The following is a 27,464-nucleotide window of genomic DNA, read 5'->3' on the forward strand; positions in this document are numbered from 1 at the left end:
ACCCATTCCTTGTGGCCTATTCGATTGTTCCGGCGAACGCGCTTTAAAAACCGTCCCCGGCACCGCGCGGACCTTGAACACGCTCGGGCATGCGTGCCCCTCGATTTTCGCCCGCCAAATTGTTCTCCATTAACGCCTGTAACGTTAGACCAGTTACTGTTCGAAACGCGATTGTCTGTTAATGCGTTGCGTGCTGGGAGGACCTCGCCTCGGGGCTGGGCCCGCAAATTCTTGCGGACGAATTGGAGTAGTTCGAATAGATGTTTGGAACGCTTTAGATGAATCATGGAAAGCCGTATTGTGTTATGTACGTATTCGTATGAATAAAGGAAAAATGGTAGGATGTTCTTTTTAATCGTGATCGTTTGAAATGAGTTTTTTAGACAGAGGGATTAGTGTTATTATCCAGGCGTTAATTGAGATATCATTTTGGAAGGTTTAAATGGTTTTTCAATTTTTAATAATATACCCTTATCATTATACTGTTATATTTCAATTGCTTCTAGAATAAATTTCAACAAAGGGATGATTTATTCTTGATTTCTCATTTATTCCAAGGCAGCAGAGTTAATTTCCCAGCACTGCCAAGCGCGCTCGCAAAAATAAACGGTCGGGATGTCCGCAACAACCGGAAATCGCTCGCGTCCCGTGGCGAGAAGCACGCGTGTCATCGTCCAATTCGCGCGTCATGATTTTTGTAACGTGGCGCGCGCGCACCGCGGCCCCGCGTCGAAGGATCGCGATTAATAGGGCGATCAGTGTGACGCCTTGTGACGGATTTAAGAGCGGGCGAATTTAGAGTAGGGCCCACGGGCCTCTGCGTTACGGCACCGCCGTGAGAGAGCCACCGATATTTTTATTCTCATTTTTATCTCCGCGCTCCGTGACCAATCGTCGCGTGACGGTGTCCTCGACGGTCCGCACGGCCACAAAGAAACCATAAATAACGCGGGGAATTTAAACGCGACGCCGGAGCGGAGTGGAATCGTTCCGGGCAACGGACTCGTGTTCTGATTGTTTAATTAGTATACCTACGTAAGAAGTTTAATTGTCGGGCAGCGGTTATTTTCGTCCAATGACACTAGGTTGCTTAATAATCTAGCAGAAGGTAAAATAATGTCGTGCTATTATCGCTAAACAGAACAAAGGTCGAACTGAATTCTTCGCTTTGCAATACCAATGTACATTCAACGCGAGGACTTCGAATTGTGTCCTACAAACGTAAACACAATCGAACATCGAACAACTAAAAGTTTACACAAGTACACATTAAACCTTCAATCGTAAACATCTCCCTCGCCCACATACGAGGGTTAACACTTCGACGAAATTCATCGAGCACGATGCTCGAACGGCGCACAGGATGAATCCTCGTACACCGCGGTCGAATGGAACGTCCGCGGAAACGGCGTGGCCTGGCGTGCCGCGGCTCCGCGTTACATCATGAAAGTAATGTCGCAAAATGATGATTGATGCGCCGCGTTAATCTCTTCCACGGCAACACGAAAGATAAATCTCGATAGTGATTTCATGTAAATGCGATTCATGCAAATTGCACGGGACAACGGTGGACAATCGCGGGGCGAACATAAAGGAATCAGGATGTCCTTAAATTCTGCAATTCATAAAGCGTCGCCCATTCACCGGGGTGGAGGCTCGTTTCGGTAATCCTTGTTTATGCGCCGGGAATTAAAGTTCCGAGAAACAAATTGTCCGGTGTTCGATTGAAAAAATGGGAACGCGAGCCAGGGGAAAAGTGGAGTGAGGATTGTTCCGTTAGGCCCGTTGTCCTCTTGTCCAGCCTCGAAGTGGATGGCGGCCGATTTAACCCCCGTCCGCGTTCGAATTGGCATGATTCGACGAGATGGTGGCGAGGAGAATCGGGTGGGTCGATTTTACGACGGCCAATACACGGGCCGCGCGTACACGCGGGGTACGTAGGCGCGGATACGTGCCCGGCCGATCCCCCATACGTTATATTAACACATTAGGCCCGCTCGCGTGCCAAAACCCCGTAAGCCGTAAGTAACAATAAGTAAGGGGCCATGGCCCCCTACTCGACGATCGCGAGATGAGGATCATGGAAGGGGCCGCGGCGGGGGTAGGATGTGGCTCTCTCGAGGGAGGGTTTCGACGCCGGACACGATACACGGCCGTGTACCCGCGCACTCGCCTGTTCGCCGTTCCCCGTTCTTCCGTTTTGGGGAACGACACGCGTCACGCCACACAACCTGCCGGTTTTCCTTGCGGGTTCCCGAATATCAGTTGCCGGCTAGTAATTACCGGCAGCTCCTAGCGATCTAACGGCGAGCTGTATATTTTTGCTAATACCGCGGAGAATAATTGACTTTGATGCGAAATGATGGAGTTGCTGTATGATGAATTTGAAGCAGCGTGTAACGGTAGCCGAGACATTGGTTTTGATACCTTGGTTTTGAAATTGTTTAGATAATGGTCGACGTAGCTTTACGTTGTAGGTGAAGGTAGTATTTAGGCGTATACAATTAATCTATATTTATGAGAGTTTAATGGATCAGCCTATGTTGTTATAACTAATAGAATGAATTCCAGGGGAATTGTGATTTATGTGCTAAACCTGGGAAGAATATTAATCCTGCCGAATGGTGCATTAGAGTACAGAGTGCTCCACCTAGCGTCGCCGAAGAGAATACCTTTCTTCTACCTGTTTCTGGTACCCGTTCCATCGTTACACCTTACCCGGTTCACCGTAATAACAAACCTTCGATCACTTTCGCTAAAATGTAACTCGCTACGACCATCGGAAGACGTTAACGACGCGGCCATCAGCCGACACGAATTCGAGCAGAATTACGAACAGGTGACGAGCTCGGTTTATCAGGATAATTCGAACATTGTGCGATCGATTATACATTGAGATTGAATCAGTGGATCGCCACCCGTGAGCAAGCTGGTGCTGTTAAGTTTCGTCTGTTTCACGCGAATAAACGTGTCTCGGAGGAAGCGGCCGAGGAATTATCGTGTCGTGTTTTGGATTATACTGCCTGCATCTACCCGACGCAGCCGGCTGACGCACCTGCCGTCAATTCCCTCGGGAATCATCCGCTTCCTTGCATTCTTTTCACGTCGACGATCTTCTCTCGACGCATGTACCACTCGAAAATCGGCAATGAATCCTTTTCAATCTCGTCAAATTTCTCGGTGGAAGTCTGAAAAGCAGACGTTCTGAACTTTAGCGCACGCTGGAGTAGGTCCTATTCGAGCGACCGCTTTCTATACACGCGATAAGAAAAACGCCGGTTGAGAACCGCTTTGACCACACGCACACTCCTCGGTGGCTCCAATTAAGCGGGCAACATTAATTTCAACCACCCGGTCCGACCCCGCGGTTATCTCCTTCTCTCCTGCACCCGTCGTTTAGTCGACCCTCTCTCTTTCCCTCACCTTCCTTCTCGCTCCCTCTTTCCACCTCTCTTTCTGTTCCTCTCTCTCTCTTGCTCCCGTGGATGTTCGCCTCTCTTACCGTCTTTGCTCGCGCGAGCCCTTTCCTCGTTCCTCCATCGCCTCCATTGCCTCCGCTCTCTCCTCCTTCCGCGCTCACGCACACACGCGATCGGTCTCCTGCACGGTCACGCGTGCATTTTTGTCTTTGCGCGTGGGGATACGCTGATACTTTAATGTAATAATGTTGCGTAATTTCTTTGCCCCGTACCTTCGTGCCGTGGCGAGCGGCCGCGATCATTAGAGCCGATGGTGAAAATTAAAATGCTACACTTCTGCTGACGCCCGATTTTATTGCGCCCCGATATCGAATGGGAGTCGACCGACGAAAATTGATCACACAGCGGGAACAGGTGCGTTTGTGTCGAAACACAGACGCGTTTAATTTTAACACTACAGAGTTTCAGGGATGAGGTGAGGGCCTTCCAGTTCACCAGTTATTAGACATGAGAATTGTACTTCTCTTGTCTAAATTTTCTCAAAATTGTGTAACAATCTGAGAATCCGTATTGAAGAGTCGTTACGAACTTTAAACCCATCATGTAACTCTAACTTCTGTCACAACGAACTTATAGAATTGCACATCAACTCAAAGCTTTCCAAAATAAAAAATAACAAAAATGCATCTTACAAACGAGCCTGAAATTCATGGTTCAAACTATGCTAAACTGTTTCGCGGTGCCTAAAAATGTATCGTTTCCTCGCTCTTAACCTTAATTGACCCATCGCTATACATGGAACAAAAGACTATTTAATCCTGTTAACGTGTCCGTTAAGCGACGAACGCCGGGAAAAAAGATTCTCAGGTGGAACAAACCATTCTGTCCGCTGGATGGAAACTGTCTCACCGGAGACAAATTTTTTCCCCCGTTAATCACTGTGGCTCTATATATGAGCATGCCGAGTGTGCGAACAGTATTGTCCCACGACGTGTTCGACTAAACGCATCTAAACAGCATTAAAACTAGACGCCGTGATTCACGTGTCTCCCATTTAACCTGAATCGCACGCGGCGAGCCGCCTTTTTTCCACTCGGTTAACTGACTGCTCTTTCCCAGCGGTTTGTTCAACGGAATCGGTTTGAATGGAGCGGTTAATAAGCGCAAAAACCGGACGTCTTTTATGCCAATTTGTTCGTGCGTTTTCTCGGCCGTTTCGCTGGCCGTTTCGCGGGAAACCGCTCTCGCGAAAGAACGGCGAATCGTTCCTCTTCGGCCGGGTGGGGCGTCGCGCCGTTTTCCGCGATGCGCGCACCATCCAGGTAACCCTTCTTGCGCGCGACTCGCCGGGAATCGTTTGTTGTTCCAACGAAACTTCTATATTTATCCATCGGTTAAACGAAGGACCCCGTATTTGTTTCCATTCCCGTGTTCTCCGCGTCACGTCTCATTCCGGTTTTCTGGCTCTTTTTCTGCTTGGCCGTGCTGTCCTCGTTTCCCGTCTCCTCCGAGCCCTCCTAGTCCTTAGCAGTGCACTTTAGCGGTCTACCACCCCTGGCTGAAAGTGTTCGATCGACATTGCGAGTGTGATCGATGGTGAAATTAGTTGCGTGTATATCAGGAACGAGGACTAGTATTATACGTAAAAAATATAGAATAAAGTCGATATTTAGGAGAAATATTGTACATGAAATGTACTCACAAGAAGATACTGTTTATCTGTGGAGATTGTGAAGATTAGTGATTTAAGTGATTTGACAAATTATCGGAAGCCTCTTAAAGTTCTTTATTGCTAAGGAGTTCAGTTTACATCTGGAGTTGATTCACCGAAGCATTCTATATTTTGCAAAGGAGTAAAATATATTCAATGTTATTTATGCCTGATGACTATTATAATTTGTGTTCGATCTTCACGATTGACTAGGGTATTTTCTACTTTTAATAAACGATCGGATGGAATTCATTTTGCCAAGAGTAGCAGCATACGACAGAGCACGGCGAGCACAGCTAATACCCGCGACTTTCAGCGTGCAACATGCGCGCGCGCGCTAATTCGTCTCGGGACTTCGAGACGGGCTTCTGTACATACAAGCAGAAGTGGTTTACTTTGCCGTTGGGATCGACTTCCTCGCCACACGCTTCGAGAAACACGCGAGTGTCTCTTCCTCGAGGGGGAGGTGAAGTGAGCGAGCGAGCGAGCGAGCGAACGCGCGCAATGTGTCGGCGTGGCAGCGGATGAGGCCGAGTGGCTGCGATATTTTTGTAATTGAAACACGTGAGCGAAGCTTTTCGCGCTGAAGAAACAGACAAATTGCTTGAACTTGAAATACCGTCATCCACGGATTAACTCTCGAAACGCTGACGGGGTGGGCCCGCCAGTTACGAAATTTGGAAATTATTATTCGTTTTAATCAAAATAATTCAGAAAGATTATTTATTACCGCTTGTGCCTTAGAAACTGTCATTGTCCGTATCTGCTTATAGTTTGATAAAGATATTCTCTGAAGAAAAATATCGTAATTTACGACGATAACTAATCAATCTTCTATTCTATCTTTAGTAGACAATATTCTCAGTCGTCTCCAAAATTCTCATAATGCTCGATATCAATTTGTCGCGGTCGAATAGAAAACAACAGAATTTTAAAGACAAACTTCTTCTCCAGCTCTGACTGAACGCGATAATTCGTCCAACAATTTGAAACCTTACTTTCCCTATAAATCATTATCGAAAGGGTTACTCCTACCTTCGATCGAAGCATGGTGGTACGTTGCGCAAAGACTCAGGCAGCAATTCGGCCGGATGCTTGAGGGAACTTGGTAATTCTGGCGTAGAAAGAGGCTCGGCGGCGGGAGAGAAGTCGGAACGGGGAAGTCGGGCGGTCGAAGCGGGGAATGTCACGTTACGCTCCAAGACAGGATGACGTTTCTAATGCGAAACTGAGGAATTAGAACAGTCGCACTGTCTAATGAGATACTAATTGCGCCGCATTCCCATAGTATTGACCTGACGGGGGATCAAGATAAGCCAGCCTCTGGCTGAGGGAAAGTGAAACGCGTGCGATATATTCGCAGGACTCGACGAAAACGATCGAGGGAACGACCAGTGCACGTAAAGATCAATCGATCAGGCACCGCGGAGACACATGTCCGTGACGTATCCGTTGATACAATTACTCGGTGCACGTGAATTCGAATCAGCGGGTTCGTTTCGCTGGGAACATTAATATCGAGCATACTTGATCGGACGGTTCACGTTCAATTTAATTTTCTCGCTGCACGATAGCTGGCTGAAAGGAAGCTCGATCGTTTGTAGATCTAGAGAAACGATGCGGTTAGACGCGATATTAATCCGGCGGACGAACGAAACCGCCTTCAAATTAAACTCTCCTCCATCGCTCCGGGATGAAAGGTGCTCTTAATTCGCGGCATTGTTAATTAACCAGTTGTACTAATAGGATCACGGATTCACGTGTAACGCGATAAATCACGTCCGTTTCACGCGATACCAGGGCCGCGTCCGCGGCCGATGATCGCGAGCGCGCAGACATTTTAATGAAAACGTTGGAAAGAATCGCGCGAAACCATCTCGGCTCGTCGCTCCACTCATTGAACCCGACCGTGCGTAATTACAGACGTATAATGCCGACATCATCGAGCTAATAGGAGAATGAACGGGCGCGTGCTGCGCGATCGCTGTGAGATCCCCACGATCGCAACACGGGATTTCCGCCGAAACGAGATCCTCGCTAGAGGGTACGTGTTGATTTTCGAAATGGGCGTGATAAACCTACCCAACCTTTGAAAATACAGATGTGTTTTCATCATGAATCGTACATTGTGAAAAGTATTATCCGACTTACTCTCTTATCTGTAACAAGATGTTAATGCGTTAAGTCACTGCAGTTTGCGCTCGTGGTATATTACGTTCAGCGCGAATGTGAACCGAAAGCCGTGTTACGATTAAAACGGATCAGGAGCTCGAGATTTATAATATTATTCGTATTATATTGATTCCTCTTACTCGACGAAGTACATACAAAACATCGGAGTTCTATTCAATTACAAAACGGCTCTTCTATTATACATACATCCTGCCTGGCAATTAGCAACCTTCTTGTCTTATTCTACTAAAATTTCCTTGCCTCCTGAAGCTTGATAAGCATCTTCCCCCACAAAATAACGACAAACATGGTCGTTTTCCCCGTTTATCTGGAAAATCCTCCATTGCTTTCGATCGTCCGATCAAGCGCATTTAATCTCGCGTCTCATTAGCGTGCGATCATCGAACGGCGAGGTCGTCGTTGCTTGTCGCGCAGAGTTATTCGGAATAAGAAAAGGTTACCGAACATCGCCGACCCGCCGGCCATATTTCCATCGGTGTCCCATATCGCGTAACGGGTTGGCGCGGGCGCGCGTGCGATCGGGGAAACACAGATTCGCGGAAAGTGCAAGTAACGTCTGTTCAATGACAGCCAGTCAGTGTCCATCGCGTGTACCGTAATTGTAAACGCACTGAAACGGGCCGAGCGACACGTGTAAACGTCGGCTATAAATTACAGGAAATTATGAGACAATTAGATACACGATCGTGCAGTTAATTGATCGATTCGCAATTAACGAACCACCGGAGGACTAACCTTAACGCAGAGTTTATGCTTGCCGATTATCACGGTAATGACTGCCAGTTTACCTCTTCCGCGGGTAAACTGCGTGCGTCGCTCCGTCGGATAGTGCAAATGAATTAATCATTAGGAACTCTTATTAAAACCACTTTTGACTTTAAAAGGCTACAATTACAGCTGACAATTACCTGTAAGAAGATAATAAAAGCTGTATTCCCGCGGAATTCTCAAGGCGCGCATTTCGATCTCGTCGGCGGAGATTTTGCGTAGCAGACCGTCCGTAGGAAACAATGTTTCACGTTCGATGGAAGTAGGCTCGATCAGTCTCAACGAGTCTAGTCAAGCCGAACGTACAGTTTTCTTTTCATTCTTTGTTTATCGGTTTTTTAATCTTTAAAAGGTCCGAGTCAATAAATTATTCAAGCCCGATCGTCGTCCCGCGAACCTGTACTTTCAGAGATTATAAATCAACGTTTCCCACAATCACGAGATCAAACGTTAACTAACCTGTCCAATATAATAAGAAAAAATACCGAACTTCGGATGATTTTAATTCCATCCCGTCTATAGCGTGTCTTCCTTTCTCCGGTGATGGACGATTAATCCAATTCTAAAAGAATGCTAAAACGACGTTTAGCCATCGAATTAACTTCATTGCCCGATGAGCGTGCTTCGGAATCAACGGACGGGTTCAGCCGATCGTTAAGGCGAGCGTAATTTAAAATGTCATCCAGCATTCGGTCGGAGCAGGAGGTTCGGTATCGATGATTCTGCGAGCGGAACGTCTACCGCGAACCCGTGGATTGCTGGAAACAGCGTTTAAGTTCTCGTGGGAACGACGATCGAGCCGCACCGTTCAGAACGGACAGTTATTCATCGTTCATAGAGAACCGTAATCGCCATCGATGATGGTTATTAATATCTGGCCGGGTAACTCGAGCCCCGTGATCGACGATATCCGCGTGATACGCATTATGATTTAGAAACACGGCGCGCATGGGACTGGAATACCATTTAAGATCGGCCCGATCGCGTAAAACAATAAGAGAATTTCGATAATTGGATCTCGCTCGGGGAACAATGCGCGATTAACGGCCGCTTTACAGAAAACGGTGTACAATAACGCGAGCGATTTTCCGCCGAGGAACAGCGAAAGGAAGTAAACTCCTTTCAATCGGTCTCCTCGAAATACCGATTATGCTCCGACGATAAATCTTACGCTTATTTTTCGAAGAATTCTAGTGAAACTTTATCCCTGCCTGCAGGGTTTCGAAGTCTATTTTCAATGATAGAAATCGCGATTGTGCCGACATTTCTTTCTCATAGTGAAACTTCGTGTTCCATAAATTTCCTAAGTCCACTTTCAACGATGGAAATCTCGAACGATGAAAATGGCGATTAAACCGATGCTTCGTCGCTGATACGATTCGCTTTCATTTTTTATGAAAATTCTGTCGAAACCGCATCGCGATTGCACTGTTTCGAAGTTTATTTTCAGAAATCCCCGAAGATAAAAATCGTGGTTGGGTATTGCTTTTTTGGCGAACCTCGGGTTTGTTTTTCGAGAAATTTCATTGAAACTTCGTCGTGGTCTGCAGGCGTCCCGGTGTCTATATTTAGCGATAAAAATCGTGGTAGCCGATGGGGAATTTTGTAATACAAGGGGAAACGATTCGATACAAGTAAATGCAAGAGATATTTCACTAGCTTCATTCCGATCCGATCGGAGCAGCAAGAACACGAGTTCGAGTATCTGTATCTTCGAGAGATCGGACGATCAGATGTGTAACAACGATCGCGTGTATCGCGACGATCGCAGCCGATCCGGTCGATAAGATCGGATAGCTTAATGTAATAATTAATAACAACAATGAGCAGCGGCGTTTCGATGCCCGCGAACGGCGCAATTGGCAACCATATGTAGGACATCGTGAATTGTGTTCGCCGCGGGTTCCCGATACGCTGCTTATCTCGTATCTTTGTTATCTCTCCGCGGGAGCGATGAATATCTACGCCCGCGACGAAAGATCAACAGTTCGAGTGCACAACCGCGGGCCAATCGATTCCAATGATGCTATCTATTTTTAACGCGACCCTGCTGCTGCCACCATTCGCGAGTCGAACGGCGAACGGTCGACGAATGATAAGGACGATCGTTCCCGCTTGCTCATTAACTCGTTATTCTATGATTTCTTTCAAAACTATTATAGAATATTTCATTACTTCTAATTCACTGGGAAAAGAAAAGCATTTTACGCTAATTCTTTGATTTAAAGAAATTAGATGAGATTCGTATTTGTTAAATTTTGTTTGAAATCTCAGCTACGAGTCTTATATTGTAGGACGAGGGGTTATCCTTATAACTGCACTTGTCGAGTAATGGGCGAAAATTTCGAGTAGAGTTTCATTAGTTGTGATGTGGTAATATCGCGGTAATTAATATTTTCATAAAAATTTAAGAATTCAAATTATTCGGTATCTTGAATGTGAAATACATGAACTTAGAAATTGCAATTGATCGGGGAATGATTGAAATAATAAGAAAACGTTATAAATTGGATTAAATGAATTTTAGATGTGAAATTGGAAACCAGCTTTTTTGTTTAGAAGAAATAAATCAATTGAGCGACTTTAAGGTTTGTGTAATTGGAAGAGGAAGTTTGAAATTAGACATTTAAACTACGGTGGAACGGTGGAAACTTTAATCAATATTCTCATGATTCTAGAATTATCGGTTTCTTTCGTAGATGAAATTATGCTGTTAAAGTTTTGTAATAGGAAATATAACATGCTCTGAGTATCTAGTTAGTTTCTCTTTTATGGATTTCATTCATTATAAAATATTCATTGAGTAAACTTTCGTTTTTACCGTGAGAGAGACGTTTGCGGTTGAGCCAAGTGTATCCCGTGATTCGATTACGTCCAGATATCACGGGACAAGGTTCGCGTGATGTAAAATTTACCCGACTTCTTGCTTAATACGCATTTAATCGCTCCACCCGTGTTTCCGACGCGCAGAAAAAGTCATAAACACGGAGGACCCATGGGGGAGGGTGGTCGGAGGCAAGCACACCGTAAGAACCGGCTCTGTCCGCAAAGCGGAACCAGAAATGAAGTCATTAATCGTCTTTTCGAGCAATATATTACTTACGAATTTCCATTTCTCATTATTCTTAATGCGAGGCGTCTGCCCACGTTAAAGAGCGAAGTCGTTTCCACCAAGCCCGATCGAAATCGCTCGGTTTTTTTTCGACACACGTCTCCGGGATCACGATGAAGATGACAGACTGGGCAGTGAGGATATAATTACGTTTTCTTTCGTGTGGTTCATTTTACGCAAACCCAATGTTCGTTTTTAGAAACTTTCACCGACCCCATTAATCATCAAAATATAGTAACAGTAATACATTCGAAGGTTTGGAAATTTGAAAATTATCAAGTTTGAAAATCTGAAAATTTGAACATCTACAATTTTACATTATAGCATAATTATTTGTTTCCACGTGAATTTTTTTTATTCATAATACAACGTCTACTCTAAAACTGTAAAATTTCCCTATTCATCACTGTATTAACACTTATAAGCCTATTATTTCCAACAACTTTCCTCCATTACCAATAATCCTTCCACTTAAAAGCACACAAGAAATTCACAAAAATTCCTCGACTCATTCAACTTATTAAAGCATCGTCGAAATCATTAGCATTATCAGTAATATTTCTACAAGATGAGCTTACCAACATCCTCCCAACATTTCTAAATTATTCGGTGGCAAACCACGTAAAAAAAAAATGAAAACGGTAAACCCCGGGAAGCGTTCTTTCAAGTGTTAACACTGAAGAATCGTTAGAATAACCGTGTTTTATCGAATGCCGACCATTCCGGCGATAGTCGATCGAGGTGAGGGATGAAAGGAAAAAGGCAAGGGAGGGAGAAAGAAAGATAGAGAGGGCAGTGCGACCGCGCCTTAATGGAAACGAGCTAACGACCCGTGGAAACGTAAACGCAGTCACGTACTCATGGGTAACGATCGACGAGTGACCAATCAATGGTCATTATTTATGGTTATGGGTACGGCTACGGGGCATGGCTACTTTTCGTACGATTCCGTAGGCCCGAGAAACACCTTAACGAGTGGCCTGGAAAAATGTGAGCGGGCGCTGGTAATCAGCGGCACCGGCGCAGAAACGAATGAAATTCGCGGCGGTGCGGTGCCGATTCCGTTCCGTGATCGCCAATACTCTTCCACGGTTTGTCCCACGGTCACACGGCGGCCCGATCCGGCCGGGCGCGTTATTGTCGCTCCGGAGGATTCGGAACGCGGCGCTTTTTGTCCAGGAATTTCGATGGATCCCGAAACTCTCCTCCAGATATTTCGCTCGGAGGGGAAAGGAATCCGGCCACCTGAACGCGATCAACCGCCTCGCGAACCTTTTCGAGAACGTTATCGATCAGACGTTTTTTCCTACCGTCAGATTGCCGCGTACCCTCGCCCCTCCTCCTCGATCCCAGCGAGCGTTTACTCATTAACCCTCCGTGTTTCTCTTAATTACCTTCCACGCTTTTATTTCGAGTTATGGTCACAATTAATATTGCACGGCTCGCATTAGGAAAGTGGTATTTGCGGTCAGATCTCAAAAGTTGATTACTGAAATTGGAATCGAAATTTCACTTCGCGGAGTTCCGTGAAGCGTGGTAGGGTTGATGTTGACGTTTTTATCCTTGTAAGCCCGTTGGGCTACTTCTCAACGTTTCTAATTGCCCGGGAAGCATTTATTAGTTTCCTTTTCAGGAAGAATTGAAAAAGGAACTGCAACATTGTGGTATTCTTGTCGATACACCGTAGTATGCATGTAACCCTTTTTTTTTTTATTTAGATTTATTGAGATTGGAAAGTTGCGTGTAACTGGCAGTGTGATCGAGATTGTCGAGGCGAATGAGAGGAGAATGATAATTAAGGCTTGAGTGTACGCTTTGGAAAAATACTTGGTTAACGTGTCTGTACAGTACCGGGTTCTTCTACTTGCAGTAAGTGTTGACAGTGGTACGATGTTACAGTTTTTTTTCACTGATTTTATACACCTACTCGTTTAGAATTGCTACCATAAGTGGAATAAGTTGGTAATGGCCAGGCACGTTAAATAAAAATGTAACCATTTATCCCCGCGTTTTTTCTTTGTCGATAAGTCTTTCATTAGAGAAATATACATTTGTATTAAGCAAACACCGGGATTGCGAAATATTTCGCAATCTATCGAGTCATTTCAAGATTAATTGATTCAATTGCAATCAATCGTGCGCCTGTCTGAAAGTGATTCTCAAATTCACTGTTCGCGAAAACGTGGCTCCACGTTGACAGTGTACAGGGAGGGAAGAAGGGGGGGGGGGTGAGTTAACGAGCAGACACGCGGCGAATCGTAAATCATTATCGTCGTTACATTAATTGACGTTAGGGTCGATGGGAATGACGCGATAAGCCGTTCTTTTTTCCGGCGTTTTATCGGGAACCGAAGGACGCACGCGAGAAATGGATAATTGATTATTATTAATGAAATCCTTGTCAACGATCATACTTTTTAACCGGTGTGTTTTTTCTTTTTTGTTCTCAGGACGAAGTAAGTAACGACCAACAACTGTTAGAGGCCGTACAATCGAGAGAAAGAAAATGAAAGAGAAAACTAGGCGAGACTAATGACGAAATGGCATCAGAGAACGTGAGATTTTCCGAAGCCATTACTGCTTGTACTTATTGCGGAGGCCGTTCACGATAACACGATAAATGAGTTCAATGGAAAATATTGGTAGCGTCGTGGAGCAGCTTACTTAAATTTCCAAGACAAAGAGAAAGGAATAATCTGTGAGGCAACCGTAGGATAACATTGAATCAAATTTACATTATCACAAATTTGATAATCGCTCCTTCAAATGGTTGTTTCAACTCCGTCATTAACCTGTTAACCGGGTGATTTATTAACCGGCAATGCCCATGCAAAGATGAAATGGTGGTTGCCACGAAAGGAAACGCTGGAAACGTTACTGTAGCATTAGGTCGAAGAATGCTCGAACAAACGAGCGAGAAAAACGCAGCGGAGGAAAACAAAGGATAATTTAATTCTCCTTCCTCGGTTAACAGGTTAATCGCCGTCGCGTGGATCATCGACACCGTTTCAATGTCCAGTCCCGCGGTTTCACCGCGACAAAACGACACGGATTTCACCCATTATCTCTAAACCTTAACGACCGGGGGGCGCGGCGTTCCCCCGGGGGGGGGGGCAGAACTCGCTCGATTATTCGAAAATTCATCCGGTTTTTCCCACGGTACATTAAACCGCGGCAAAAAGGGCACGCGCACACTCGCGGGGAACGAAATCACGGGCAGAACCGGGCACCATTCATTCAACGGGCAAAGAAGAGGTCTCAATTCCTCGAATGACGTTTCGCTCGTTAGCAGGCCGCGTTTCCCGTTCCATTCCACGAAAGCGCTTAAGAAAACCCGATCGTCGCAGAAAAGCGGCGGGTGTCCATTAATAATAATCTGCCGTTAATTACGTTAAAATGTGGGTCGCGGGCCGTTAACCGTGGAATTGGCCATCGCGGGGACGAACGATTACGACGAGGGTCTCGTGGATAACGAGAGCCAGCCTGGGGACACGTCAGCTTTAACTCTTTCAGCATCGAGATTATTAGACGACCGTTTACTACGCGCTCTAATTACGATGAAGTCATGCGCCCGGCCGACTAAATATTCACTTTTGGTGCAGAACACGTTATTTACTTGCAATTCCAAACACTAAGTCCTCATCGAAATTGTCCTCCTCCATTATAGATATTCACTGTAGCGGTTCATTCAAACCCTTCATTACATTCTCTACACAAAGATTCGAAGGAATTAACGTTTCGTTATTCGAATTGTTCGACTCCCAATAGAGAAGAACAAATTCCACAGAATGAACGTCCTAATGCAAAACAACAAATTCGTTGCCATTTCCTCTGATTTATCCCCAGAAGCAAGAACAAAGATGAAACGCATATACGAGTCGGCAACGGAACGCTCGCGAGTAGGTTTCCCGGTGCTACGACCAGCAGAATCGTCGGCCGATCCTCCCGGAACGTTTCTAGGATCCGTATATACGGGCTCGTAGCGCTGAAAGGGTTAGAGCTGTCAATCGAACTTGGTGAAGGCTCCGCGAGCCCGTCCGTCCAGGAGTGCTCGTAATTCTCGTGAATCGAGAATGACCGGCGGAGGAGAGAAGAAGCCGGGAAGGCCGGTCGGCTGTGTCGACACGCTTAGCCTCGTTTGTCCCGCGTAATGACCGCAGTCATAACTCAGCCCGCGAACTGACTCCTCAGGCTCGAAGCGGGTCCCGGGGCACCGGGGGCCTGCGACCGAGACAGGCCCCGACCGCTTCGGTCATTTCTGCTCGATGCGCGCGAGCGCTGCGGACGCGGCCGAGCAAGCGGGATAGATCAGATTCACGGAAACGACAAGTCGCCGCGCGACTCGTCTCCCCCGAACGATCGCGCAACCGGCCGCGGAGCCAATATCGGTTCCGATCGTTCCAGTAGCCTCGGCGAGAACCAGCCGTTTCCATTGGTCCATCGCCGCAGCGAACGTTGCTCCGCGTTTTACTGCCGCGGTCAACGCTGGATCGGATGACAAGCCGTAGATCTGCCAGCCCGCGCTTTGTTACACGAAACGAAACTTTGTTGGACTCGTACGCTGTCGAGCCGGACGGGCGTACGTCTGCCATCCTTTTTGCGCGACGCTAACGTTTCAATCTTTTCCGCGATCCCCTCGCTTCTGCTTTCTCGCGGATTCTTTGGACGCTGGACTTTGGCGAGATCATTGGTTATTGATTATTGTGGAATTTTGATTATTTATTGTAGTACAATTGATCGTGATTTGACTGTCTGAAGGTGAGTTAGAATTGATGTTTGAGTTAACGTCAGTAGGTGTTCAGTTAGGAAGTAGAAAATAGGAATATTCAGCTGAAACTAACAGATGTTAGTGTCAATATGTAGAGATTATATTGAGGAAACACGCTTGAAGAGAACAGTTCGTCTTTGTACCGACTCTAAGCTACTTAATCCAAGGACTGTCAAAGATAAGTAGAGCCAGTCAGAAAGGTTCAGCCTTGAGTTTGATTTCCCTCGTTGCCATTTTCTCGCGACAGTCCCTCAGACCCAGACGATCTCGAATATTTAACAGTTAAACCGACTCTCGCGTTGCTTCATCGGTAAGCATAAAGCGGACCTAGAAACAGCTTCGACGAGAATAACCGGACCAGATTGCGTCAAAAAGTGTCACATATCATCTTGGCGGTGAACAAACCAACGGCAAAAAGTCTCCCCCCCAAAGGCTCGGTCACTTTCATTTTCAACGACTTCTCCTCCGTCTATCGAGGACTCGCCATCATCCCTGGATCGCTGAATCGAGCATTCTCGATGTCTAAGACACCTGCGACGTTGGGAAAATATGTCTGTTCGTAGATCAGTTTGCTAGCTCCCGTTTCGCTCGTTGTTTCTCGGGTATGATCCAGCACCTGTCCCACTTCGGTCGGTCACAAAGTATCGTTAATGAATTCTTAGCGTCCCATAGTCCCGTCCCTCTCCCTGTCCCCGAGAGCCAAGTGCCCCGTCGTTTCGTGGCCGTCGATGCTGGCAGACGTAATTAAAAGGAACGTGACGCGCAAGTTTAGTGGCGCTTTAAGAGCAGGCCAGATCGTTGCACGTACGCGACACGACGACGCAATTCATAGTCGTACGACTCACTTCGCGGCTGCTCCTCGACGATCCGATCGCGGCCGAGCGCTGTACAACCCTGATAGTTGCAACCTAGATACTTGCGAGCATTACAGCACCTCGTATACAGCGGTTTTTATTATGTGTTAGGCAAGAAGAACGTTCTGTCTTTTGTCTCGATCGATTCGCGAAATCATTTTCAAGTACTTCAACAGTTGAAAACTTTTCTTTTATTTTCCTCTTTCGATCGTCGATAAGGGGAGAGAAAATTGACAAATTATGGAAGTTTCTTTTAAAATTCCTAAACTTTCTTAAGATAGATGGCCTTTCTTTAAATAACTTGTATTTCATGGGATTGTTATCGAATAAAGATCTTGCAGGAACTCTTAAGTAAATCTTGGTTGTAATTATCGAACGATTCCAGCGGTTATTGAAAATTTCTAGAAAATACTTTATGAATTTTTGAGAGATCGATGATTCTAATCGGAGAGCCTCCGCCTAGCCTTCATTTCTCGGATTTCCAACGAGGAAGTGTAAATTACATTTATCGAGAAAAATCAAAGTCGGTCGCTGTCCGCATTCTGCCATGGCCAGGGAATCCAGAGAGGTTCCACGGATAAAGTAAAATCTTTGGAAACACGCATTCCGTTCGCCTTGAGCCAGAGAAAAAATCTAGCAACATAGTTTAGCAAGAACGCTTGGCAAATTTATGAGGGCTCGATCCGTGGTCAATGCGTTCCTCTTACTCTCGCTTCGAAGAATCAATTAGAAATGATCTCCTTCCACGGCGAGCCAGCTCGACGTCTCAGGGACTATCGAAGACGTTCAACGATTTTCCAAGCACTATCGGTTGTGTCACACAATCGACGCTTTAGCTCGACCGAAACTCGAAGAAAATCTTATTTCGAAATTCTCGCTGTTACAAAATATTCCTCCAAGAACAAACAAAAGTGAACAACAAAGTCTCCATAAAGGAAAAAGATCACCTTACTCTCAAATCAACTCGAAAAGTTTATCCTATAATAAAATTACAAATTTCTCAGTCGTCGATCGTTCAAGTCGGAATTACCAAAATCGAATTGCTTATCTTCAATCATTGATTTATCACTAATAATATCCTACAACTTCCATTAATTTCCATTATATTTCATCAAATAAATTCTTCATCCCCTAACTTCACTATATTCAACCGGCAAGTAGGAATAACAGTGGAAAAAATATTCGTGCCAAATATTTTCGTTGGTTCAGACGCGCGCCAAGTTTCATTAAAATCCGCGCGTTCCGGTTGGTTCACGTCCCTTGGGGGCGTTGCAAAATTAAATAAACGCGCGTGGGAGAAATTCGATGAAATTCCGGAGGCGGTTAAAAGGGAAGATGATTTTGCTAAATCCCCGCTCGAGCTCTCTCTTTTTCTGGCGGCGACGCGATGCAGCGAACGGTCGTTTCCAACCGATTCTAACCGTAGACCGGGTCCTCCGCTGCGTCCCCGCCGCTACCGGTGCAATTAAAAGCAACGTGACGCGGGATCCAAGCAGCGACACTGAAAGACCGATCCACGGAGCGTTCCTACGATTCGTTACGCAAAGCCACGGTTAAGGGGAAACCGTGTGCCGAGAAGATGAGGAGGCGGAGGAAGAGGTCTCGCTGCGCGAGCACGGCGTAAAGACGTGTACGCAAGACGCGACGCGTCCTTCGGCGACAAAATGCTCTCTGGATTGTCGCCGAGATGACAGGACAATGATGAAGCGGTTTAATTGTTCCCGGGCCGACCGGTTTTTCACTCAATTGAATTACATCGATCAAATTCTCGGCAAGAAATAAATGGCGTCCGGTCGCGGCGTACCTCTGCGGAAGGAGGTGAAAAAGCGACGATGCTGTTTTATTGTTTCTGTGACGTCTGTTTGAATATCGGTGCAATTTTTCGAATGCAGCCGTTTTAATTGCTTCTTTTTTATCGTCTGTTGCGTGTTCTATACGCGGATTGCTTTCGTGTAGAGTCTGGTATACGTGAAAATTAACATCATCCCCTTCCACAATGAAATTCATTTAAAAGTATCTTGTCACTGCTTCGCAGTAGAATTGAATTTTCCGTATTAAGAAATGAAACAAGTTTCGATTTCAAATTTATGGTATTAGGACAGTTTGGACTTTGAATGTACACGATTCAGCTCTAACTTTAAACTATCAATGCAAAATATAAGATTCTATTTTACTTCAGTATCGCGGCACTCGATAAAAATTAAATTCATCTGACTTCAGTCACATCGATCGCAGCTATTCTTTGATAGAAATCAACCAGTCGGATGCGAACTTTTGCAGTACGCCTGACGAGTAAAAAGCGAAAGAGTGTGAGGCAATTAAAATTGTTTCCGTGAAATTAGAGGTGAAAGAGGCGTTTGAGCAATGACTCTTAACCGGTCGCGTAGGACTGACAACCTCTCTCGCGGCGTTAATCAAGGGCGGTGCGTTGAAGAGGAATGGAGGCGAGCGTAGCCAGCCAGTAGCTGACGTCTAACTCAAGGATAGGTCGAAAGGAAATTAGTGTTCCTTGGCGGCCGCACGTCCTCGGTATGCGAGGTACTTTCGGGGTTTGCACTCTCTCTTCCTCCCTCTCGAGGCGAGAGGGCGTCTTAGCGTTATTGGTTTTACCCTCGAGACGCCGCCGCGCGTGGGTGGGGGTTGGTTCCTTAAATTGAAGCCGGGAAACACGGCTGAGAAGCTCGGAAGACTGGTAGAGGAGGGTCGGGGCTGCGAGAAGTGGGTTTCTGAATGCCTCTTTCCTGCCACCGACAACGAGACTACTTCGCTTAAGTAATTAGACTGCCGACCGTTCGTTACCTCAGTCATTTCTGAAGAGGAGAACGAGAAACTGCCGAGACCCAGCCGCTTCCCGATGATCCTGCGAACCGTGGCTATTTTTACGCTTCGCCACCATGGAAGGATTATTTAACGACTTTTCGAAAGCTTCGGTGCTAGGGAAAAGATAAATTGGAGAATTTTATTAAACTTGTTACAGATCGTTGAATTTATCTTTTTATCGGATATGTTAGCATAAAAGCTAGGAGATTCTAGTAAATGAACATAGAAAGTTATATTTTAACTGGTCAATTTGAAAAGTTTTCTTTCAGTTTTTCAGCTTAAATGTTTTACGAATGAATTCGAATCTATTGAGAGCTTAGAATATTTCTACCCCTATTTTCGATCACGAGAAAAAGCAGATTCAATCTAATGAACAGTAACAGGAAAGAGATGTCCAACGAACGATTAAACGGATCTCGAATTTACGGCAATCAGTTTTGTTCACCGTTCATCTATAGTTTCCTCAATAAATCCTCATTTCCCGGCAGCATGCCATCGAAAGTCCATGGAATATCCTGGCGCATTTTCCGAGATTAGAAGAAAGATCGCCTGAAAAGATTTCCACGGTGTGTCGTCTCGGAATCGATGTTTCATCCTCGTTGAAAATCAGCCAATCCCAGGCTAGGAATTAACTACGTGCATAACCGTGCTCCGCGGATGCTCGACCGCGTGGAACAAACTGCATTTCCGATAATACTGTTTAAAAGCCTGCGTCGATGATCCTCGCCTTGAATGATCGCGACTCGTCAGAATGACTTTCGCCGCGCATTAGTTTACGATCCCCGTGGATTTTCCTCTGGCTGGCTAATCCGCATTTCCTTCGACAGATTCCACGCGATAATCGCGCTGCGCTACAAATTGGATAGATCGATCAAGGAAATACTCCACCAGTGTAAATTTCCATTAAGTACGCCGCAATAATCATTGCCACGCCTCCGCGTCCGTATTTCAATTCATTCAACCTCTGAACGTTCGTGCCGGCGAGCAGAAACGCGGGGAATGTCTGGGCACAAAAATTTCAATTAGATTAATTTCACCTCTCGTCTCTAATTCGCGGAACGTTTCCACTCGTTTCCGATATTCTTCTTCTTTTCCTCGTCCGTCCGTGTTCTTTGATAGCGGATGTCTCGAATCGCGCCGCGAAAAGTTCCTCCATGCTCGTATATCACGGCCCAGTCACCAGCAACATTAATACCAAGCATATTTCGCGGGCTACGTTCCTCCGATCGCGCGAGTCGGAAACCTTGCAAATAAAGGTTTTACCCGCGTATGATGGAGGACGGTGTTAACCGGCCGGACGCGGGATTTCCGCGTAATGTCCAACCCGGCAGATCAACGTGGCCGATAACACCGTTGTTGATCGTTACGATTTGATTTATTTGCAATTATGGCCGCGGCCCGCCGTTTACGAACGGCTCTCGCGGCGTACCCGCTGGATCCGCGGACGGTGCCATCGGGTTTATGCGGTGAATTATTAGCGCCGACCAGTTTCAGCGTCTCCGCGCCGCAGAGGGAGATCCGGGATCGTTCGGGTTCCATCGGGACCGAGTGTTTCCGATGCAGAAAATTGCCTAAAGTTCGTGTACCTGTTCGCTGCGTCTTAGACGTTCATAGCTTGCTCGTTTATGGACCGTTAGGTCTTTGTGGCTTCGCGTTGACAATCGTATGTTCGAGTGTTCGTTCTTTGTTTCTTGAATTTCCGTGGATTGAATTCTTAAATCTATGAAACTGTGAATTTTTGAATCTTCGTGTTCACTAATTTTCTTTTATTTTCGACTGAATTCTTATTTGAGATTTTAAGTATTTGAATCCTTTGTTCTCGTAGTTTGTTATTGGAGGTTTATATCATTCAGTTTTCAAGTCTTTAAGTTCTACCTCTAAGACTGTAAATATTTTAGCTTCTGTGTCGTGTGTCTGTAAATTTTTCTATTTAAATATTCGAATTTGTGATACTTCGTATTCTCGAGCGTTCAACGATGATCGGTGTAAATATGCAAGTGCAATTAACGGAAGATCGTAGTATGATTCAGAGGAACGATACTTCGAGACAAGCTTTCATCGGCTCCCATTATACCGGCAATCCCCTATCATTCCGGCGATTATCTTCAATATCGTACAGCTCGCCAGGAGCGCAGAAAGTAATAATTAACATCCGTTTGTTACCTTCTACTCTAGAATTAAAAGGCCAAGAACGATAGCCTTCGGAAACATCGACAGATTGTGACAATTTGTATAAATGTTACTTTATCACGTCGTTTCGTAAACGAACCACATCCCCTTAATTTATTCGACGCATACTAATGGAATTGAAACCTGCTGATAATAAATTCCAACTTCGTGCGTACACAGGCATTTCTATATCTGTGACAGCTGCAAACCCGATCGGAACAATTAAACAATCATTGCCATTTCGGATTGTATCTCCTTACAAAAGCAAGTATCGTTTATTAATCATTTCAAGAATTCCATTGCAGTAATTGTAATTTGCTTTAATCACACCCCTTTACGCTCCGGATGCCAATTACGCCGGCATGTTACATCCGTTGCAATTATATCAATACATATCTCGCTACAAAGTATGTAATACATAATACAATTCATTCAAATAGAAATTAAATATTTCTCAGACACGACAAATACACAATTCTAAGCTCAATCTGACAAATTACGCCAATGATTACAGAACCATGCCAAAGAAATACAAAAGTAATTGCAGAAAATTTTAAGACGACCACCGAAATCGAAGCACTCGAATCCCACGTCGATCAGCCGCGAACGATCCGTCATCAAGCAACAACCGAGCCTCTCGAATCCGCATTTCCGAAGCACCGGAACAACGACGATTTCTAGGGTTCCCGCAGCCGGAGTACGCCTATAATAACGCGTTTGATTTACGATTAACTTGTCGCTGCGAAGTCCGAAGGTCCGCCGAGTATCGCGGCGGGACGATAAACGCGGGGAAAGGACTCCGCAGTGTATCCTACGTTCTCGCGAGACGTTTATTTCGTCCAGTGGATGATCCTCGACGTCGGGCTCCTCCCAGCTAAGACTCTCTTGTTACGGAGGAGTCTACTAGGACTCCGCGCCGCGCGCAAAAAGTGGAAAACGAAAAACGAAGGAAAGAAATCGGGGAAAAAGAAGGATGTAAAAAGGGAAACACTTAAAGGCCGGCTAGACAATAAAAGTTGTCGTAAAGTTTGTCAATGCGAGCGTACGCACGCGCGCGCACGGCGGTTCGTTAATTTCACAGATTTATCGGCGCGTAAACTTGTTGAATCAATGTCCTCCGCGGGCCACGGAACAGTATTATGAATCGTTACGTAAGGCTAATCTCCGCTGGTTTATATACCGTCTCCGAGAACTCGGTCCGGGAGGGACTCTCGCGAAGTACGACGCGCCGCTCGTTTCCTTCCACGTTTTATTCTGGCCGCGCGTCGTTCGAGGTGTCTAATCGGCGACCGGTACGAGATAATTAGCGTTGTCTTCTTGCGTACCCGGAATTTATTGGCAGTCTCCGGCATTCGGCTGGTATCCGTTGGCTTAACACGTTCGTCGTCACATTGTCCGTTCGTTCCGGGCAACATTGTGACCGTATTTGGGGAAAAATTGATTGCAACTGCGAGGAGGATCGAACGCGGAAATGAATTAACATTAATTTGTAGAAACTGCTCGGGCAGATCGTCAGTTGCTTGCGGGGATCGGAGTTCGATGTTTTAAGAATTTATTTGAATGTTATTTCCTCCGTTAAGATGCTCAAATTACCCGAAAATTGACTTAATTGAAACAAAGACGTCAAATTTTAAACATTCGTATTTGTAAATACCCAATAGTTGAGTCATTTATTTTAACGTATCCAAAAGATCGATTGTTTCTAAATTCGTTACAAACCTCTCAAGGTCCAAAGACTATCTTCCCATTTCAATGATTAATAGAAAATTATTGGTATCAACCGAGAGTAAGCAATAACCAGAATTCCATGGACATATCGGCAGATAGCAGCTAACGTCAGGATCCTCACGTGTTCCAGGTCCACGGACGAGACGGGTGAAGAGGTCCGACAGCCGCGGAAACAGTGGCACCCCCGAGGAGAAGCGGCCCAGGACAGCGTTCAGCGGGGAGCAGCTGGCGAGGCTGAAGAGGGAGTTCGCGGAGAACCGATACCTCACGGAGAGACGGAGGCAGCAGCTCTCTAGGGACCTGGGCCTGAACGAGGCGCAGATCAAGATCTGGTTTCAGAACAAGAGGGCGAAAATCAAGAAAGCCAGCGGCCAGAAGAACCCGCTCGCCCTTCAGCTAATGGCGCAGGGCCTGTACAACCATTCTACGGTGCCCCTGACCAAGGAGGAAGAAGAACAGGCCGCGGAACTCCAAGCGAAATGACGACAATAAAGGCAGATCCGCTCTGTTCGAGCATGAATCCGTCAATGATCCGCGACGAACATGGACGTGTGTCTTCGTTTCGATTCGCGGTTGACTGTGAATGAGAGAGAACAAAGGAGAGAGAGAGAGAGAGGGAGAAAGAGTGTGTGAAAGAGAAAAAAAGATGTTCGTGGACCGGGAACGAGAGACCAGTAAGTGAACAGATCCGTTTTTATTCCGGTTGTTCGTAGGTTTCGAACGGTTTCGTCTTCTAAGTGTGTTCCTCCTTTACATTCCACGAAATGTACAGGGCCACGGCGATTTACAATCCAAAGATTAAACGTTTTTTCGAGAGTGTTTCACGGTTTTTTCGAGGGAAATTTGTGCGCCGCACGATCGGTCGTTTGTTGGACGCGCCAAAAGGGTAAAAAGGAAATATTTCAAAAGTTTTCGACGTTCGTCGCTTCTTCTTACGGATAGACTGGGATTATATTTATTTCGTTAAGGATACACTAGTGCCACTTACTATAATTGATTCGAGATCGATCGATCGCTCGGGGTTTTCGCGTATTTAAGACAGTCCCCCCCGCCGACGCGAATCACGGCTCGACGGAGGGGGGTACCAGCCGGGTGACCTTGAACGTTCAATTGATTCCGAGCCGACTGTAGGCGCCCGAACGACTGCACGAACGAATTCCGACGATTCGTTGTCTTAGAGCTTCCTGTTTTTGATCGGGACACGGGGAAAGACGGCTGGGCAACGGGGAAAGCTCGCGAGTTACCGGGGTCGAACGTTTTCCGCGCGAATGATAATCATCGTGCCTTGATCAACGATAATTATTATTCCTCGCTTCGTCGTCCGCGAGAAAAGACTTAGCATCGCACGTTCCTAGCAATTATACCGGTTTGATATTAACGAGACGCGTGTGTGGGTGGGTGATGCACGTGGGGTGGGGGTGGACAGGAGGGTTCAATCGGGCGTGAATTTACCTGAGTCAGATGAAATCGGTTTGTACAGTGCCATTTGTACAGTAAATCTCGAGGATATCGGGTCGAAATACAGTCATCGTCGTTTGACGAGGGAACCTTAACATTTTAGAGAAGACGAGGGAGAAAGAGAGACAGAGAGAGTTTCGATGAGAATATGTGTGCTGAGAGTATGCGAAACTAGATTTATTCCGTTAATTTATTGTAAAAATGTAAGATATCGTACAATTGCAATGTGCAATAGATTCTATATATATATATACAAATGCAGAGAAAAGTGGATAGAAACGACTTATGTATAGGAGGAATCTATATATATATATAAATAAAATTGATAAATCGTCGTGTAAATAAAGCCGAACTTAGCGAGAACGTCGTCTCGATAGACTGTTTAAAAGTAACTTAGTTATTTATTTACCTATGCTATACGGAACGCTCGGCAACGATAATCGAGCCACCCATACCTTGTAAGTGATTATTTAAAAAAAAAAGTCGAATTAAATATTCCCACTATCGCGAGCTCACATATCACGACTTGTTTTACTCATCACACCGTTCTTCCTCATTCCCATTGGTCCGGAGCGATTTGTTACAGGTTCCGTGGCCCGATTTTCCTCGGCCGGGGACCCGTAACAAGATGCAAACGTGCCGACGACACTCTCTAGATTTACAGTCGATTAAATAATTACGCGGCGAACCGGATCCACGGTGCAATTAGCGGTCGTCGAGCGCGCTATAAGCGCAGGATACGGCTTTTCTTCAGGATAGAACCGGGACACGGTCGATTTTTAATACGCGTTTCGGTAATATATATTTCCGGTAATTTCGGGATGTAAATTTCGCGGTACGCATAGCTACATTTTAATGATCCGACGCTGCTCCGGGAATTAATGTTCCGATTGAACTAGAAACGCTGATTTATCGTTCCCCTTGGCAAACAACAAGTTTCCGTCGTAAGAAAATAACCTCGGAACGTATTTCCCTACGTGAACGTATTTGGCGGGACGGCTTCGGTTTCAGGCCCGATACGAAAGAATTATTCCTGTAGCAATAACGCATTTCCCCGCATTTAAACTACACTATCCGATCGAAGAGGCCAATCAAAACGAAACGAAAACGGCGTAGAGCGCGTTCCAAAGGAGCGGTTGAAAAATGCATCGCAATAAGTGGATTATAGGTTTCAATGGAATTTATTGCGCGTGTAAATCTCTCGTGGCTCGTAAAGTACGGAGTCCATTCGAAATTAATATAGTTCAATCCGATGTCTCGGGGGATAGAAATTTCCATAAAGTTACACGGTTTAATAATCATCTCTGGAATGAAAGTATATTAAGAATAAGAGGGAGCATCTATCTGGATTCTCATTTCAAATCAATTGTCCAGTTAAAGAGCGAACTTTCAGGGACCGAGGTAGAGTCATTAAAAGCTGCCGGTCTCCGGACGGCGTGAAAGCGTAGCTAGACGTAATTAACGCGGCGAACGAAATCAATCGGGCGCAGATGTTTATCGAAATGCATCGGGTGCCGCGGGAGAACGGCGCGGCGCAGCGCAGAGCGTGGCGAGGGAGAAAGACGCGCGGGACGATCGGTGTCGGGATAAAAGGCAGCGGGGCGGGTCGATTCGCATTCAGCATTTGGCGCATGCTTCTACCCCCGACGCCGTATTTCAGCCTCGTGCAAACCCCATGAAAAGCCCCTCCCGCTGCCGCGATATCGATTGATTTACAGTCGAAAGGTGGCCATCGTTGATATCAAACCAGCCACGCCTACGTTATACCGTAAACGCAGTGCGTGTGTTGCGCGGCGAGCGGTGTCGGTTAACGCATTTTATACTTCATTTAACCTTCGCCCCCTTCGACTGTTCCACACCCCTCGCCGAATCGCTCGCAGCTTCCTGCAAAATTTTTTCACGCGCTCGCGCGCGCACCAGTCGACGGCCCGGTCGGGCCAAGATAATTTTTATAGAATACCGCGAAGCGAAATCTTTCCCCGATTCGAATCGATTAATGAGTGAACATTCTTCCCGAGGAGAGGGTTGAATGCGTGTGGCCGTTGAGAATCGAGAAAGCGGCCGTTGAAAAATTCTTGATTCGATTTGAAAACAGTTTTCGGGGTCGCGGATCTTTCGATTGAAGTTTATTGCGTTACGGGGATAATATCTTTGTCGTAAATACTCCGGGTTTCTGCTCGAGCCGATCGGGAAATGGAATTTTCGTGGAATCCTGTAGCATGAATCTTTTGATACATTTCAATATTTACTCGTCGATGATGAACGGTATGTTTGTTCGTTAACTGAATCGCAATGAAAATTCCGAATTTCTAGGGAAGTCGTACGAGGACTCGCGCGTAGAAATCATCGTGAAATCGTGAACAAAAGAAACGAAGGACCGACGACGCCGAGGAGATAAATAATTTCACCGTGTTCCCCGATTTTTCTTTTTCGACACCGTCGCCGGAGATCTCGTCCAGGATCG

General features: G+C 45.8%; 1 protein-coding gene across 1 annotated transcript; it reads left to right on the forward strand.

Moving 5' to 3' along the window:
* The first annotated feature begins 23,566 nt into the window (after positions 1-23,566).
* Positions 23,567-25,496, forward strand: LOC116426911 (homeobox protein E60). The gene is made up of 2 exons (XM_076365094.1): positions 23,567-23,600; positions 23,673-25,496. Exons 1-2 carry the CDS (start codon positions 23,567-23,569, stop codon positions 24,023-24,025), a joined length of 387 nt encoding a protein of 128 aa, XP_076221209.1. The 3' UTR covers positions 24,026-25,496.
* The last annotated feature ends 1,968 nt before the right edge of the window (positions 25,497-27,464 follow it).

The sequence above is a fragment of the Nomia melanderi genome, chromosome 2 (genome assembly GCF_051020985.1).
Source record: "Nomia melanderi isolate GNS246 chromosome 2, iyNomMela1, whole genome shotgun sequence".
Taxonomy (NCBI): domain Eukaryota; kingdom Metazoa; phylum Arthropoda; class Insecta; order Hymenoptera; family Halictidae; genus Nomia; species Nomia melanderi.